At 38.0% G+C, this 18900-nt stretch overlaps 2 protein-coding genes across 2 annotated transcripts in view; both read right to left on the bottom strand.

Moving 5' to 3' along the window:
• Positions 1 to 1129, bottom strand: part of ZCCHC4 (zinc finger CCHC-type containing 4) — a 40508-nt gene extending 39379 nt beyond the window's left edge. Inside the window, exons 1-2 of the mRNA XM_019642388.1 lie at positions 987 to 1129; positions 110 to 228 (exon numbers count right to left, since the gene is read on the bottom strand). Of these exons, the coding sequence (XP_019497933.1) occupies positions 110 to 228; positions 987 to 1113 (246 nt within the window). The 5' untranslated portion in view covers positions 1114 to 1129. The remainder of the gene's footprint in view (positions 1 to 109; positions 229 to 986) is intronic.
• Positions 1130 to 11072: 9943 nt separating this feature from the next.
• Positions 11073 to 18900, bottom strand: part of PI4K2B (phosphatidylinositol 4-kinase type 2 beta) — a 27857-nt gene continuing 20029 nt past the window's right edge. The window contains exons 9-11 of the mRNA XM_019642387.1: positions 18603 to 18736; positions 17991 to 18050; positions 11073 to 11931 (exon numbers count right to left, since the gene is read on the bottom strand). Of these exons, the coding sequence (XP_019497932.1) occupies positions 11758 to 11931; positions 17991 to 18050; positions 18603 to 18736 (368 nt within the window). The 3' untranslated portion in view covers positions 11073 to 11757. The remainder of the gene's footprint in view (positions 11932 to 17990; positions 18051 to 18602; positions 18737 to 18900) is intronic.

Here is an 18900-nt window from a genome sequence, read left to right as displayed (position 1 = left end):
AAAAAAAGAAATTAAACAAGTTACCCACAAAAAAAGATTTATCTCATACATTCTCAAAAATGTCACATACATCAAAAATAAAAAATACATATCCAAAAAGTTAATATACCTTTTCATCTTCCCACTGAAAAAAATTGCAATCTTTTCTATCTCTACAGGCTGAGCAGGCATAAAACCTCCGTGTTTCTTCTTTCCCTTGGCTCACCTTTACAAAGAGAAGAGTGGGTCCTAGTTCCAGAATAGGAAAAAAACATGTCAAACAAGTCATCCACATCAAGTTCCTACTTTTCACCACTCTTAATTAAAACTTGTTTTAATTGTATGCACGCTTTGTCCCTACTAAATCCACTAAAACGTTTAATTTTTTTTCTTCTTCAAAGTCACAACATTCTAGCCCTGGCTACCTAAATAGCTTTTGGAAACTGGTCTCTCCAGAAGGAAAATGCTATCGTCAGTATAGTTGCTATCTACAATACATGGTGAACGGCCTGGGTCCTGAGACTAAAACAAGGAGGGGGTCCAGGGAATCCAGCACTTTGTCCCCTCCACTTAAGTTTTCCTTTCAGTGAAAATCTGAGCTTTTAGAGTTGGACACACTCTCTCTCCACAAGTTAGAGAAAAACTGGGTCTGGCTTCTGAGCAAGAATTCATTCTATCATTCTCCCTAACTTTTTTTGGTTTTAAAGATAGCAAATCAATAAATGAAATCCCCAAGTACTTCGGCAATGGAATTACCGATAACATGCATTCCCTTTGCCTAACCTCTGCCTCTTCCCTTAAAAAAATAAAATAAAGATATAAGAGCCGTGGAGCCAAAACCACAACAGTGAGGTCGTTCTATGATGGTTTTTAAAGTAAGTTGAAAAACACAACTTCCCGAAAAAGGGGCGTTTTCTAGGCATTACACACGGTCGGGCAGAGAAGCTGACGCCTAACCCACGCTCCTAGACGCCCGACAGCCAGGCTAGGCCCAGACACGGACCCACCGTGAGGGCACAACGGGGCGGGGGTGGCGGGATCGGAGGGAAGCACCACTTCCACTCCCGAGCTCCCCTGGCGACTCGCGCTCCCCTCGGCCTCCACAGCTCCAAGCTGGTCTCTGAGGGCCGCCATCTTCCCGCCGCCGTCCCGAAAGCCTCAGTTCAAGAAACGAGGAGGCTGAGAAAGAGCGCCGCCATGACTCGCAGAAACTCACAGCGCCCCCGCGCGTCCGGGAGGAGCTGCGGCCGCCGGCGCGGAGGCCACGCCCCCAAACGCAGTGGCGGCCAGTCCTGGGCTGCGCCTGAGCGCTCCGCGGCACCAGAGGGAGCGACTCGCAGGCAACTTGTTGGACCTGTGTACAATAAGCTCATCTATTTTCTGCCTCACCCTAAGCACATGTAAGTACCTTCTTGTCATAAGAATACAGCCAGGAGATGAGAGGGAGGACTCTTTGGAGCAAAGATTTGGTCGGGTTTAAGTCCAAAGGGCACCATCACCACCTCCAGCCCCTGACTATAGAAATAGCTGAAGCATCTGCCCTTGATGAAACCATCCTCTTTTCAAAATCAGAGGCAGTGTCATCTCCGACCTTTTCAATGTTTATAGTTGCACGTTATAGTTGCATATCCGTTGACATTTTATATACTATAAAGAAAGAAATAAAACTGTCCCTATTTGTGTCTGACAGGATTATATATGTAGAAAATACCAAGGAATCTACAAAAATAACTCTAGTTTAAACTGAGTTCAGCAGTTGCAGGATACTAGATAAACATACAAAATCTACTGTACTTTTATATACTACAATGATTACATGAACCAAAGTTAAAAATAGAATATCAGTTACAACTGCTCAAATGAAATACTTAGGTGTAAATTGGGACTTGTACAGGACTTGTATGCTGACTACAAAATGTGGATGAAAAAAATTAAAAAAGATGTACATAAATGTAGAGACATACTGTGTTCATGGATTAGAAGACTCATCATAGTAAAGATGTAAATTCTCCCCAATTTTAGGGCAAATATAGTACAGGTTTAGCTCAATTTCTATCAAAACCCCAGTCAGATTTTTGTAGATACTGACAATATTATTTTGAAATTTATATGAAAAGTCAGGGGAACCAGAATAGCTAAAGCAATTTTGCAAAATAATAAGAGTGGGAGGAATCTATCCAATTTCAATACTTATTATATAGTTGCAGTAAACACACATGTACTATTGTAGATGAAAGTCAAATATCTCATTGTATTTAAAGAACTGATGGTATTTGTATATATTTAAACTTACACATTTAATGCTATGGTATATTAACTTAGCAATAGTGCTCTTTTCCGTGTACATTTCATGCAATGGTTTCACTCAGATCTTTTACCTGCACCTGTAGCATCTGGTCTTTGACATAACAATTCCCCTTTTCAAGTGGCTAGCACCTTTACATCTTTAGGATAGGGAACTGTCTGGACCCATGTGTAATGATACTTTTGGAAATTTTATCTCAAGACCTACCAGTTCTCATTAACTCTTCTATTTAAAAATGTTGAAATAATAGGTAGAGATTTGTGATCTTTAAGAGACTTGTTTACAAAACTTGCAATTGAATTCAAGAAATCATACCACCAAAAATAGTTACTGAATCTATATTTTCTTTTTGTCCCTTAAATAATTCTGATTCTGTGAGGTGAGTTCTATAAGCAACTCAAACCAATATGGATTTGCAGCCTTTACAGGTAGGCTTCCCCAAACTGTAAAAGTACAACAAAGGTTGTCCAGATAAGGTAAATGAGAGAGCACCCCTTAGTGTGGGAGACTCGGAAGGTTTCAAAAATAAGGCAGTTCTCTCTTTTCTGGGGGATAATTTGAGGAGGAAAAAAACTCACATTCAGACATGTAAATAGTATATGGTGAACATTTGCTGACGAGGTCATGAATATGAATGAACAATGATATGAATGTTTCATTTTATCGTCTAATAATATTTTTAGTTTGTATAAGAAAATCCTTGAGCAAAGTGGAGAGACGTAGCAGGATTCTCAAAGGAAACCCATAGCAGAGCTGAAAGTAGGCCCCTTGAGGCCTGAGCAGAGATAAACCCATTCCTACCCGCCCTCTCCCAGAGCACAGTCCTTTATGCCCTTAAGACAGGCTCAAATTCAGCAAATGTCCCACTGGAGGATGTGGACAAACTAGTGAGCTTCCCATAGGGACCAGGATGTCTCACTCCTTGACTTTGTTAATAGGTTAAAAATCCTCCCACACACCCGCCTCCCCCAAATTGATTGAAGCCAGAGGAGCATGTTGTAGTGGCTGCCTGACCCACTTTTCTATCTTCTGTTACAGAACCCAGATTTCCTTTGGGAAGCCAACCCTCACCCATTTTAGCCCATGTAGCTGGAGAGGTAGAAAGAACTGTAAGGACTTGCTTCGGTTTGGGCAGGTGACTTGGGGAATGGCTGAAAAAGAAGCTGTAATTGTTAGATTTTGTCAGCTTAGTGGCATTCATAATACTGATCTGTCATGTGTCTGAGGGGCTCTGCTCTCGTCTTTCCTGGGCTAGGTCACACATCTACTGGTGGGCTGGTCCAGGTTCCCTCGGCTGTGATACCTCAGCTCTGCTCCATGTGTCTTGCTTCCTCCCTGCAATGATCTGAATGTTGATGTCCCTCCCATACTTGTATGTTGAAATCCCTAAATCCCCAAATCCCCAAAGGTGATAGGATTAGTAGAGCCTTTTGAGAGGCGATTATTAGGTCATGAGGGCTCTGCCCTCATGAATAGCATTAGTGCCCTTTTAAGAGGCCCCAGAAAGCTCCCTCGTCCCTTCTGCCACGTGAGGACGTCAGGAGAAGTCTATGACCCAGAGAGAGCCCTCACCCAACCTTGCTTGGACCCTGACCTTGGACTTCCAGCCTCCAGAACTGTGAGCAATACATTTCAGTTGTTTTTAAGCTACCGTCTGTGGTACTTTGTTATAGCAGCTCTGATGAATTAAGAGACTCCTCCTGGAACCAGGGGCCAGCCTGGCACTTCTTTCTCAGAGATGGTGGAAGCACAGGAGAGCTAGGAGAAACAGACAAACTTCTAGAGGCCTAGGCTTGGAGCTGCCACTGTCACTTCCACCTCATTCTTTTGGCTCAAGCAAGTCACATGGCCAGGCACTGTGAAGTTATATGATAAAGGGCATGGGTCAGAAAGGGGTGAAGAACTGGGGCCAATGACACAATCTGTCATAGACGCCCTCTTCGCTGGGATAACCAAGTGGCTGGTGGCAGTGTTTCCCCAAACTTAAGGAGTACTAGCATTAGCAAGAAGTCAGTAAGAAGCAAGCAGAACTAAGAGACGGGCATGTGTGATACCATGTGAGCACCTAAACACAGCCTTGCATGATGTTTTCAGTTATAGTCACAAATTCCTTTATCTCCTTATGCCAGTTTGAGATGGGGTTAGTTCTATCAGTCACAACCAAGGATGCCGACTAATGCTCTATGGCTGCAGCCATCATAATGGATGGATGGATGGATGGATGGATGGATGGATGGATGGATGGATGGATGGATGGATGGATGGTCTATTAATATGGATTGAAGCCCCTTTCCAGGCAAGACCAGCCAGCCCTTCTCTCCACTCGCCCCTGCCACAGTTCTGTCAATCTGCCTGCTGTCCTCCACTTCATCTTTTTCCTCTTCCTATCTTGGGTTCTCCCGTTAAAGCCCTTTAAATTAGACTAAGACAGATTAAGAAGAGAAAAACGAAACAAAATCCAAAAAAGACCCCCAGAAGTTTATTAGTTTATTAACTGCATCAAGCACACACATCGAGACACTTAGAGATGATTAACTCAAAGGGGTGATTAGAACTTGGGCTTATATAGCATTTTAACAAAGATAAATTTTTAGAGATGATAAGACAAAGGAGGACTTTGAGTTGCTAAGGGTGGCAAATTGTGGAAAGGCAAATATATGGGGGGACTAATGGTAGATGAAGGTTAGCTTTAGTAGGACTTGTTACGTAGATGCCTCTGGTGCCCTTTCTGGACGCATGAGGGTCCAGTATTGTCTCCACTGATTCACTTCTGTTCTTCCTGGTAGAGAGGGGAGGGGCAAACATCTTTACAAATTATGTCCTGCTTTTAGGCAAATAGGGGAAGGCAGAGAGCTTTTCTTGTATGCGCTTCTTAACTGCCTTTGGATTGAAATAATCCTTATACCAAAGTGGCATATTTGAGAGTGGCATATTCTGCCACCCTTCCAGGTCTTCATTTAGAGTCCAAGGCTTTTTCTACTGCTTTCCTGTATAGATTATCACAAGTTCTACGTCAGCGGTGACAACTTGTCCTCTCTGAGCCACAGACTTCAAAACTTAGAGGTAATAATATTTGTCCTCAAAACATATTAGGGTGGACGCTGTCCAGGAAGTAAGCAGTATTTTAGCTACAGATGCAGAGAATTACGCATTTCCAACTCCTCATGGATAGCAAGTGTAGCTGGAGCTTAAATGCAAGTGTAACTGGATGTTAAATTGCTTAAGCACTCTGCGAGGGCAGTGGCGACCTTGGTTTAAACCAACACCTTGGTTTAAATGCCGTTCCTGATTACCTTTAAGCACCACAATTTAAAACAAACACCCAAAGGGTAGAAGAGCTTTCTGGATTGTTCCCAAAGTCACACCGAGAGATAAAAAGCAGCTTTATTCACCTGCATTAAGTGCCACTGAATCTGGTTAAACCAGTTCGGAGGCGAGGGAACAGCTCCAGATGTTTATACAACTTTCTGAAAGGCGAGGCAACCTGATTTTTCTGCTGTTTCCGAGGGCAGCAATGGTTTCTGAAGCCTTACCTGTCAGGTGGGAATAGGTAACCAGGTAACCAGAGCTGAGGAGCAGCCAGGGTTCCTGGAGTCAAAGGAAAAGTAAACACATCTCTTTGCTTACTGAGTAGATCAGCTGCCTCATTTTCATATCACATGCTTTCCATTTCCAGGTCTAAAAAAGCCCACAAGGCGACATGCAGAGGCACCAGTCACCAACTTCCAGGTTAGCATTTCATGTGCTGGAACCCGTGTCAGGATTCTGAACAAAACCCTTTTAAAATGTTGCTTAGTTTTTCTCAGCGAGTCAGGTTTGGATAAAACTCTATTACCTGGGGACCTCAGGTGTCTTTTCCTTTTAACCCCAAATCAACCTGTGTCACACAACAGAAAACTTTAAAATAGTCTTTTGATCCCAAATCTGTCACTGTGCTCCAGGAAAGACAATGTCAAATCTAGAAATTTGCGTGTGGACATACTCCCTCTATGCAATGCGCCCAAACCCCAAAACACGGATGCATGCCTTCTTACATCATTTAAAACCAAAAATGCCATTAATTACACACAGACAGCTTGTCGGCTGGAAACCTCATCTATAACAGAAACTGTACCGCACTTTTCACAAAAACATACTTTGTTTCGTCCTCGTTACAAACCTGGCATCACCATTAGCTCGTGTATTTTACATGTGGAGAGAAAGCTGGTCTGGGAGATTGCGAGATCTGCACAAGGACACGGAGCTAATAAGGGGCAGAACCAGGACTTCGATACAGGTCTATTCCAATCTCAGGCTCTTAGGAGAGACCTGGGGCATACCATCCGTTTATTAAAGATAAGCAATATTAGAATGTAAGTGTATGGTATTTTGAAATGACAAAAGTTTTTTCTATTACACTACTTAGAATAAAAACTTTAAAGCTTAAGAATTTATTTTTCTCAAAGAACTCTGCGTGGATTCTGAAGCAGGCTAAAATGTACTAAATAAAATGATGGTGATTAATAAAGCAGTTGGCTTAGATAAATTCATTTTTGTGATATACTCACACTTGATCCATGGGCCAAGAGGCTGAATGAAAGCCATACCCTCCACAATCCAAGAGAAATCTAGATATTGAAAATATGCTTCTATTATAAATAAAAATGTTGCGAGCTCAAGTCAAGGGCAGTCAAGCATTTAGTTTACAAAGTATTTACAAGGCAAGGAATTTACAATCTAAGAGGCGAAGGTAGAAATGTGCAGGTATAGGACATACAAAGATTAGGAAGAACATTATTCCTTAGACAATATTTTAGACCTCTTTCCATTTTCAGATTTTCCTTACCCCTTTGAGCAGTATTTGAAGAGTAAATCCAAGAATTGAATCTTACTGATTTTTGTATTCCTACTACCTTTCTGAGAATCTGGCATACAGAGAATACTTAGTAAATGTTTGCTAAAGTCAGTGAGTAACTTATATCCATCATACAAACTGTTTTCCATTCAGGAGCTGGGATTTTATAAAGGAAATGAAAAAGGGCTAAAGCAAATTCATGTATCTGTCATGACTGAAAAGTGAGTGGTTTGGGATCACAACTACATAGAGAACCAACAGCCTCGCAGTAAGCAAGACATTTATCTGAGGTCAAAACAATGATTACAAATCCAGGGTGAAAAGTTCCTACACGTTACTAAGCAAGCCTCCCAGACCACACTTGAGAAAATATTTAGAGGTCATATTCTTCCATCAGGAATATGACTAAGAAGGTGGCTGGGATGACAGTAATGGTTAAGGTAGAGGCTGGGCTTGGTCATATTAGAGAGACTAAGGCATGTGTAGGTTACTGTTTTACTTTGGGTGGTGTTATGGACTGAAATGGGCGTACCCCCAAATTCATATGTTGAAGGCCTAATTTCCAGTGTGACTTTAAGCCATTCAGTCTGTGGTATTTTGTTATGGCAGCCCTAGCAAACTAATAAAGGTGACAAAGCATTTATATAAATGTGCTCCCATAGAAAAGCTTATTTTTTAAAGAAAAATGAAATAATTGAAACATGGAAAATAACAGAGAATATAAACAACACTCACTAACCTACCACTCAGAATTTAACAAATGTGGGCATCTCGTGATATTTGCTGCAGATTTTTCTCAATACTTTCAGTTTGATGTAGGGACCCTGTACATCTTTGGCTGGACTTATACCTAGTACTGTTTTGCTGCTGCTGGAAGTGGCATCTTTCTAAATTTTCTAACTAATATAAACCTTCCTAAATTTACTTAATTCTAATAGTTATTGGTAGAGTCTTCTGCATTTCCTACATGCATACTGTCATTTGTAAACAATGCGTTTTCTTACTTTCCCACCCTTATACCTTTCACCTCTCCTGCCGTTGCTGCACGAGGCTGTACAGTACAATCCCGAATAAGACAAATGAAAGCAGGCATCCTTGTCATGTAACTGATCTCAGAGGGAAAGTGTGGGAGGCAGAATAATGACCCCCAAAGATGTCCATGTCCTAATCTCCACAATTTATGCATATGTTACATGGCGAAGGGGAATTAAAAATTACAGATGGAATTAAGGTTGCATACAGCAAGGCCTTACCATAGAAAAATTATCCTAGGCTACCTGGGTGCGCCCAATGTAATCACTAGGGTCCTCAAAAATGGAAGAGGGAGGCAGAGTCAGTGCCAGAGTGCCTTGATGAGGAAAGGATTCAACCCATGGTAGCTGGCTGGGAAGATGGAGGAAGAGGGTGACAAGCCAAGGAATGCGGGAGGGTTCCAGAAACTGGCAAGGGCGTGGAAACGGATTCTCCCATAGACTCCAGAAGGAACGCAGCCCTCCTGACACCCTGGCTCCCCCACCAGCTGAGTTTGCCACTAGTATGGACTCCTTTGGGGCTGAGTACATGCCAGCAAATTCTGGGTTCTTTGGCTCTTAAGACCATTCCAAGTTCCCCTTACTTCGCTACGCTTGCTCCTCTAAGCCACTGTTCCCATGGGATCTTGTTGCTATTGATGGTTTTAGTCCAAACTGCTCAGATGCTGGGATTCACAGGGCTAGTCTATTACCTAAATTAGTAATGATGTCACTGTTTTTTTTCTTTTGCTATACGTATGATAGCTCCACGGGGATTCGGAGAGATTAAAAAACTACCCACTGCTGCTGCCAGTGTACCTCTTATCATTGATTTGTTATTTAAAAATGATTTGCATTTTCTATTTACATTATAATGCCCACGATAGGACAGACTATGCTTTAATAACTAATAAATTCAAATTTTTAGTGACTAAACACAAACATTTATTTCTTGTTCTGTCACAGTCCAGTGAAGTCAGCAGGATCTCCTGGTAGCTTTCCAAGCAGTGACTCACGTACCGTGGCTGTCTCCGTTTTGCAAACTGTTTATGGCCAAATAGGAAGACAGGAGAGCATTCAGTCATGACCACTGATTGTGATGGCAGTGAGTTTTATTGCCAGGTCTGGAAGTCACACATATCACTTGTCCCCACATCTCACTAGCCAGAACTCAGTCACATGGCCCCAAACTAACTGAGGGAGGTTGGAAACGTAGAGCAAACTGAGAACCTTTGTCACAACTTTGTATAGTTGCCCAAGCAACTTTGGGAAAGAAGGTAGACTATAAAACATAAGATGCTGCCTGTCTCTTTGTATATCTGTGATATGATTTAAGATGTAATCTGATCAAAGAACACGTCACCATCATTTTTTAATAAAGTTTTAATACCATTAGTACAGTATTTTAAATTAAAAAAAAATTGTGAATCAAATTGTTTTCTAGTCTGCAAGAAAGCATGTTTCCACAGTCTTCAATTGCTGACAAACTTGGGAGAGAATAAGGCAGCATATAATTAAATAAAATTAAAATGTCTCCAATTATAAAGGTTCCAGTTAAATATATATTTTGGAATTATAAAGAATTAAACTATACTGCTAATGTAAGAAGTAAGAAAATGGTTGTTTGGCATCATTTATAAACATAAATATGTTCACAAACATTCTAAATATTCAATATATATACTTCAAGAGGAATCTAGCCTTAAGACAATGATTTTAATTACCTTTAGTCTACCATGTTTGACACTATAAATATACTTATCAAAAAATTAACACAATATTTAAATAAGAATTAAGTTCATGAAAATTTACAAAATATAACCAATGTACTCTGACTTGTAATCACATCTTAAATATTTCAACTTCACTTTTCTGGCCTGGTCAGGCCATTTAAAAATATTTCCACGCTATTTTAATTTTAGGATATAAAACAGTAGCAATTTACTAAGTTTTCCCATTATAAAAATTAATATAGCAGTTCTCAAAATACTGAGGAAACAAAAAACTTTGATGAAAGCAGTACCCACATCATAACATCTTAGTTCTTTTAGAACACATTTCAAAGGCACATTTCAATTACTAGTATTTATCTAAAGATAGTAGCTTCAGTTACATTTCCAGTTTTCCATCACCTCGACATTAAGATGATGGAGGATTGGGGGAGGTAGGAGAACAGAGGTTTTCAATGGACTTGCACTTGGACAGCAGTATTCTCACTCGCCACGTCCATAAGGACCAAGAGAAAGATGCGAAGCAAGAGAGAACTGCAGATCTGTCTTCCATGCTAATTTAACCTTCAGGAAATACTTTTTACACAAAAACACTTAAATTAAAAAAAAAAATCACAAGGCAGAAAGCTCAAAAAACAAAAGGCCAGACCGCAAACCACCCAGTTTAGTCCCAGTGGTGATGTTATTTGTTTGGGGCCTGAAGAAGAGAAGGAAATTCTGATTCTTGGACTCACATCTTCATATTGGGTTCTTCTCGATTTAAATCACTTGGTGAGTTAAAAGTACTACAAATTCCCAGGATGTCAGACATACTGATATTCAAAATCAATATAAATGACTTTATGGTTATCTCTGTCATGGTCCCCTTTAATTAGGGCTGATATTTTAAAGCTGACTGTAATTATAACAACATTGGTAATTTCAAATTCCCTAAAATACTATAATTTTTAAGAGTTTATGTTCTAGGACCCCAAAATGCAATCCAATATGCACTTTGAAGTATGGTTTACTTTTTGCTGAAGATTAATACTAAAAGAAGTACTTACTTGAACATTAGTACTCTTAGAGTACTAACTGATTAAGTAATTGATCTCAAGCAAAAAACAAAAATTTTTAATGCCATTTTGGAATTTCAAAATATTAAGGATCTACCTTAATTTTATATAATTCTCTTCAATTCTCAGTTGAGTGTTTCCATTTTTTAAAAAGGGGTTATTCGATTTTTTCTCAATATAACAAAATAATTGACCAAAAATATTCTGAAGTACAAAAAAGGAAATGGTCATCTGTTACTTAACCAAGATATAATTTTCTAGTCCCTAACAATGGTCACGTTAGGAGCACTTATTCAAGTTCTAAAATAGCAGCTTTTTAAATTAAGGCAACGCTGCTTTATTCTTACCTGTTTTTCTATTAACTACTCTGTTAGAGTTCATAAGAACAGTTTCACTCTCGAAGGTCTTTTATAATGTAAGATGAGTTAAAATGAACATTCTTCACAATGTTTAAAAAGTATATAAAAAGTTATTGTATTCAAAGTCAACAAATGCCTTATTTTTCTATTTGGAATTCTAAAGTAATTACAGTCATTTCAGAATGTGTAAACCATGAAATTAGTTTTTAAACTAACATCAACAACATAAAATACAATTTTCCTACAAAAATACAATATGGGAGATACACTTCTTCCCTGAAATAGAAATTTAATATTTAGACAAAAAACTGTAAACTTTTGATTACATTCAAAACATAACCTTTTAAAGACTTATATTATTTGAGGTTTTGGCAACTGGAGCTCTTAACAGCAGACTTACATTACTGTACAGTACTGTAATGTAAATCCATCTTACATTTTAATAACACAATAATGCCAGTTCGTTTCTCTTACTCTTATACTTGCTACCAGGAGGAAAAAAATGGCTTCCTGCAATGGAAAGTCTGGGTGAAAGTACTGCTGATGTGGACAACCCGACCCTGAGTTCTGCCCCGACTGTGCTCCACAATCACACAAGGCATTTGTACCAGCTGGACAGGGCTCTTCCCGTCTCTCAATGCCTGAGAAAGATTTAAGATCTGTGAAAAGAAGAGAGATATTACACCATTCAAAAAAGATAACGACCTTCAGTTCACTGACATTATGTTGACCATTTATCTATAATTACAATTTTTATTTCAACCATTTATGCCCAATAGAGATTGTGATGAGTGATTGCTATAAATACATATTACATGGATGTATGTAATTTTATACATACATACACAATATTTAATTCTGTGTACATGTATGTATGTATAAAATTAGAATAACTTTTGCCAATTGGTAACTTTAAAATATTCTACAGTGCACCTACATCCAGGAGCAGCGAAATCAGAGACTGAATAAAGTGAATGGTTCCACATACTCCATTTGACATAGAACCTAAACAAATACTGGTCTAAATAGTCTGGTTTTAACTAATTACTGGCCTTATCCACTCTTCCAACTGATTAAATGCACGACAACTGCGTGTTAAGCTCTAAGTGCTGGGGATACAACAGTAAAAAACCAAACCGAATCCCTGCCTTCGTGGAGCTTGCATTTTAGCAGGGGGAGGAGTCAATAATTATGAATTATGAATTCATAATTATTCACATTTTGAATAAGTAAATTATACCACATGTTAGAAGATAAGTGTCATGAAGAAGCATGATGCAGGGCCAGTGGGCAAGTGGGTTAGAGACTGGGAAAGTGGCCATTTAAAATAAAAGTTTTATGTAAGAGCTTACTCTTAAATAGAAAACACAGAACTAGGGAAAGTGAAATATATTACATTCCAGGTTTACACGTACCCTTGGAATTGCTACTTGAACATATAAATAAGTTTATGAAACGCAATACATAGCTTACAGCCTATCCTACTGTTCAGAACACATAAAATTTTAATAATTTTTCCCTTCATATCAGGTAAAAAAATTCCCTTTGTTATGTACTTTAGAAATAAGGATGTTTCCTTCAGGTATTTGGAAATATCTAATATACAGATGATATGCATTTTACAGGTTCTTGTAAAGACTATTTAATAGTGATAAGCATAAAGGTTTCAATACAAAACCATACCAATAAATGAACTTCACAATATTTTAAATAGTCTAAACTAGATGGTTTAGATCCTAGAAGATTTAAAGAATGTAACACATTAAGGAATTATTTCCAACAACAGTAGTCACTCATTACATTTATGTTTTAGGATCCCTTTTAAGTTAGTTCTTTCCTTAAAATCTTCTTGGGTGGCTAAATCTGAATAATAAGACAAAAAGATTTCATAAATTTATACTTAGAAGCATTGTTCTTTTTTTTAAAATGAAGAAAACTCAATGCAGTGCTCTTTTAGGATATGGTAAGGGCCAGGATTACATATCGTATAAGTATTGTTCTTACCATGAAAATAAAACGTGGGCACCAGCATGGCTAAGGTTTAGTACATCCTGGTTAGTTTCCTCTACTGGTTTTAAAAATTCTGCTCTAAAAATGTTAGTCTAAAACCACTACTTTACGTAACATCTAATATTTTCCTGACTCTTAAAACAATACATAATTGTTGTAGAGATTCTGGAAAACAGAGTGGTAAGAAGAAAATGAACATCATTCTACAAGATTAACAATTTTCAAATATATACTAACAGCAAAAATTATTCAGTCCTAAAACTATCCTAAATATTAATATTTCTCTGGGAGATGAGAAGGCACTTGATAATCTTGCATTTATTTACTAAAGAAACACACTGAGCACACACTGTGTTGGGGCAGACAAGACTACTGCCCATAAAAAAGATCATATAAGCCCTCAAAGTGCTCACATTCTAGAAACAACAGCCACATGAATAACAGCAACAGTGGACTTATGCCCTGACTTTAAAATCTGTTCCTCTCCCTCACATATCACCATTTTTTCATTTCTCAAAGGATAAACAAATCTATTATTACGTTTTTTTCCCCCGATGAGAACTGAGAATAACCCAGCAGAGTTACAGCCAACCTGCAGCACTCATGTGTTATGTTTAAATCAGAGAAGATTATTTTAGAAATAAACCAAATATTGCAGACAAGGAGAAACATTCTGGAATTCTCCAACTATGCTACATTGGATAACTTGGTAGGGATGTGTAGTTACGTGAAGGGCAGATGGCGTAAACTCGCAGATTTCTTTCCTTTAGACTAGTTCACTGGTCCTCAAATTTTAGTGGGCATAAGAAGTACTATAGTATCTCTATAAAGCCACATATATTCTACTTTATGGTTGATCTAGCCATTTTTTAATAGTAATGTGCCCAATATGCTGATTTTAACATCAAATTTCTGAGTAAAATGTGACTCCGTGGTACTGCCAGAGCGTGCCGTGGGAACCCGAACGCCCTGGGCGGCAGGAGGAGCCGCCTAGGGAGACAGAGCTGGGGCGTGAAGGAAAACTGCTCTCCAGAGGAAGAGGAAGAAGCACCTGGGGAGAGACAGCAAGCAGGACAGCATGCACAAGGGCACCACTGGGAAAGGCTTAGGGGAAGCTGCAGATGAAGAGATACCGGCAGGTGGACAGGTGGGTGGCAGGCTGTAAAGGGTCTTGTCGACTGTGCTCAAAGTTGGGACGTGAGCTTGTACATGCTGAGGACTCGTAGGAGTTTTACGTCACAAGGGATTTAATTGGATTTGCGTTGAGCGACTGTTCTGCTCTAATGTGGAAGAGAGATGGGGAAAGAGGTAAGGACACCGCTTAGAAAATGACTAAATCCAGGGAAGAGATGATAAAGCCTGGGCAGAGGCGATGCCTAAAGCTGTAGATTTGCCAGACTAAGACAGACCCCTTATTTTACAGATGTTATTAACCCCTTTGAGCCAAGTTTCCTCCACATACAATGCAGACAACTATGGAGAACTAATATAAGGATATATGATAACAAACATAAAAATATCTAGTTAAGGGTCAACTACTCAGGAGGTACTGAAGTGTTAGGTTCATTTTAACAATTGTTACTGGATCTGAAAATGAGATTCTGGTTGACAAATCATTGAGTACAAGTTCACTGTGCATTCATAATACAGTTTGATTTATTATTTCTGCTATTTTTTTCAGATCATATATAAAATATATTTCACATTGCCCATAAATATTTTCTGAGGTCTAGTGTCCCAAATAGGCACAGGGAGAATGGGAAACGCATGATCTCAACGAATCTCATCGTGACCTACTGCTATTTAATGTAAAATTCAAAACATGGTTTATCTTTAACTTTCATAAACGTGATGGTTACTAGTCCCAATTTTAAAAGAAATGCCTTCATTCTAGTTCCTAGTTCCATTCTACGGCTTCATGTGAAGATTGAGAGCATGTCACTGATGATGTGTGCAAAACTCAAGACTTACTATAAACTGGGGCACAAGACTTGGTTGTACAAAGCACAAATCATGAAGTGAAACTGGCAAAACGGGAGAGGAGAGGGGCTTAAGGGATAATTATAAATGATGGTAAAATCACAAGTATTTTGACTCAATTAAGGAACTGGCTGAATAATGATTCTGTTGTTTTGGAACAGAGGTTACTATTATTTGTTTATGTTTGTTAAGTCTCTGTTTCATAAACACTGATTTATTTTAGTAAATCACTACTTAATTTTTCACACCAGATTTAAAAAACAAAAACAAAAACAGTATAAACTAGAGAGCTACATAATCATGTACATGGTTAGGTTACCTTACTCTTTCTGGCCATCAGAATGGTGAAAACTAATTTAAAAAAATAATAAAATTAAGTTAAAACATATAAAGAAGGTATCATTTTATTTGTTTCTGTCCCCAGATCTTGACCCTGTCATTTTTCTATTTTATTAGGCATATTTATATAATACTTTAACTCCTTTGTGGAGCCAGGATATGAATAAAGAAACCTAAAATAACAGATAGACACTGGTATATCTTTGTAATAGACCTCAGTACCAGAATGGCTCTATGTCTTTTTAGACAAGCATTTTTTAATTTGAATTTAAGTTCCTTATGGACTAATTAAAGTTTGCAAAATTAGTTACAACTTTCATTTTTTAAAAATATTCCTAAAATAAAGATATATATTTAGGGGTAAGAGAATTCCAGAAGATGGAACATACTGATTAATTTGTTTCAAGCAAAAAGGTCAAATTAGGGCATAAATATCTACACCTGGTAATTTAGCTCAACTATAGTTTGGGTGGTAACCCTCTGCAACATAATCCCAACCAGTGATCATCTAAGCCCTTCATTCATGCCTGAATTCTCTAAAACAGGTCTCCAAGAGGCTCCCTGGCTCTAGACGCCTCCTCCACTGAGCAAACCTGCACCCCACTGTCTAGCCTAACCTTCTGCAGTGGTTCTTAATCTTTTTGGAATAGGGATCTCATCTGCTGAAGTATAAATCCATTTGCTTACCCCCATGCCCAAAAGACACATATATACAGAATTTAGCACACAATTTAAGGGAGTTCATAGAAGATGCCCAGGATGAGGTTAGTCTCATCATAACCCTTTTTAATGCTAAATCTCTCACTGTTCCAATCCCTTCCACGTGAAATCTATATTCTGGCACTTAAGGCCCTTCATGATGTGTCTGTATGCTACTTACTGCTCCAGCCATTTCGCTTACTATTTAAAACTTATGACTTCAGCAAAGCACTGCATAAATTCAACGGAGCACAGAGATGTACAAGCTAATAACAAACCCCTTTCCCTAAGCCCAGCCTCATCATCAGAGCAAGAATTCTGTGGGAAGACAAACTGGGTCTCGCTCACTGCTTTATCTCAATGAGAACAGTTTCTTGCACTAGTTCTGACAATAAATACAGACGGTGCCAAAAAAAAAAGTATATATATTTTAAAAAAGGAAAAAACTATTAAAATTGTAATATTCAATGTATACTGATAACAAAAGAGGAATACAAGTCATGTTTGACTTCTGCAATTCCAAGAGGTGCTCAAAGTGGTTACCATCAGTGTAATTTCAGTAGTTTTTTCCCTTCTTAAAATGTGTATACATTTTTTAGGTACCCTCTGTATTTGATGAATAAATGATTATCTATTGCAGTGGTTCTCAACCTTCCTAATGCCACGACCCCTTAATACAGTTCCTCATGTTGTGGTGACCCCCCAACCATAAAATTATTTTCGTTGCTACTCTATAACTGTAATTTTGCTACTGTTATGAATCATAATGTAAATACCTTTTTGTTTTCCAATGGTCTTAGGCGACCCCTATGAAAGGGTCATTCGACCCCCACAGGGGTCGTGACCCACAGGTTGAGAACCGCTGATTTACTGGGTGGTTGGAAAAGTCATGACGTATTTTTTCTATGTTTTTCGTTGCAAAAATGCATCATGACTTTTCCAATCACCCAATAATTATATTTATTTGTTAAAGCTATGTAATATAATAATCAGTGCAAAAACCAGACTTGTCTTCTTTGTGAAAGGTAGGCAGCAAACAACTACTTTAAATTAAATGTATATTTCAGGAAGAAAAAGTTAATTAGTAAATCACTGCAAAACAATGTTTACAGTATAGTTTATTTTCATGTCAAGTCTTCCTTTTGGAATTTAAATACGACTAATTAATAGAGTGGAAGAACCAGATGTCATCTGTAGGTCCACACCAGCAGACCTAAATAATACCTTGTATCTTTAATTAGAGGAGGTGAGGAGGGGTGGGAGTACTGAGTTATAATCAGTACTTTGGTGACATGGTTATTCACTGACCGCTCTAGCAAAAGCCAAACATATTCTATGAGGCAAATAATCAACAGGCAACAGAACTCTGTACTCAAACACCTAAGCAAGTGAATTTGAAGAGGAAAAAGACAGTAACACTGAGGAAAATAGTTACCAAAATGAGGACAAAGAATTCACAGTAGGGGGAAACTGGGTTTCTAAACAAAATACAGGGTCAACAATATCTAATTTATTAAGACAATACAGGAAATATACTACTGAAATCAACTTCATTTCTAATCATCTGAGCTATTTTGGTTCAGCATAAAGATAGTATCCAGGGTTACATCTTTGGGTCACAATGGAGACAAAAGTTGACTACTATTTCAAAGAGAGATTTTTTTCTTAAGAGTATAAAAAGGTGACCTACCTGACCTCTCATCACAGACATTTGATTTTCAAAAGTGGCTTTGTTAAATCTTTTGTCAATCTATCACAAAAAGGAAAAAAATATTACAATTCCAAAAATCAAATATTTGAAAACAAACTCTTTAACTTTGAACATAAGTTCTTTAGAAAGCTTTCCTAATTAATAAAATAACATGAAAGAGTATTTTTACCTGAGGTATTTTTGTATACCCCAAGAATGACAACAGTAGTTTATTTATACTATAATACAACTTGTTATATAAAGGATTTAAAATGACACTGTAGCCATGAGTTTAGGCTTTTTTGAGAGAAGTAAATCATAGCATGTTACCAAACATTTATTATAATTTTTATAGTCATTTTGTAAATATTCAACTTTTGAAGAAAACAACTTCTCAAGTTTTAATTCTCACTTCAAAAAATACTCGTAGTAAGTGTAACTTCACAAATTTATGCCTGTGTAGAGTAAAACTGCTAATTCCTTTCTGTTAATGTCAAGTTCTACCGCAAGAAGTGATACCAGAAGCAGTAAGCTGCAAATTAGCTCTATTAAGATAATCTCTTTGAGATTAATTTCATTTTCTGCAATAATTAAAACAAAAAATTTATTTACCTTAAAAAGTTCATAAAGATCTTCACATAAATCTTGCACGAAGTTCATGTCAGATATATATGGTAGAATCAAGTTTCTTGTTTCTTCAGAAAAAGGAACTTTTGCTTGAGGAAGCCAAGCCCAGTGAAATGGATCTAACAGAAAAAAGTATTCTTCTAATTAGTGGGAGAAAGGGTTTATTTGGACCCACATTTATCCTGATTCTTTTCCTACAATTCCTAGGTTATCAAAAAACAAACTGGGCCGGCCGAGTGGCTCGTTGGTTAAGAGTTGGCTCGGGAGCATGAGCTCTGAGCAG

Source organism: Hipposideros armiger, unplaced genomic scaffold, assembly GCF_001890085.2.
Source record: "Hipposideros armiger isolate ML-2016 unplaced genomic scaffold, ASM189008v1 scaffold_68, whole genome shotgun sequence".
Classification (NCBI taxonomy): domain Eukaryota; kingdom Metazoa; phylum Chordata; class Mammalia; order Chiroptera; family Hipposideridae; genus Hipposideros; species Hipposideros armiger.
This window is presented reverse-complemented; position numbering and strand designations above follow the sequence as displayed.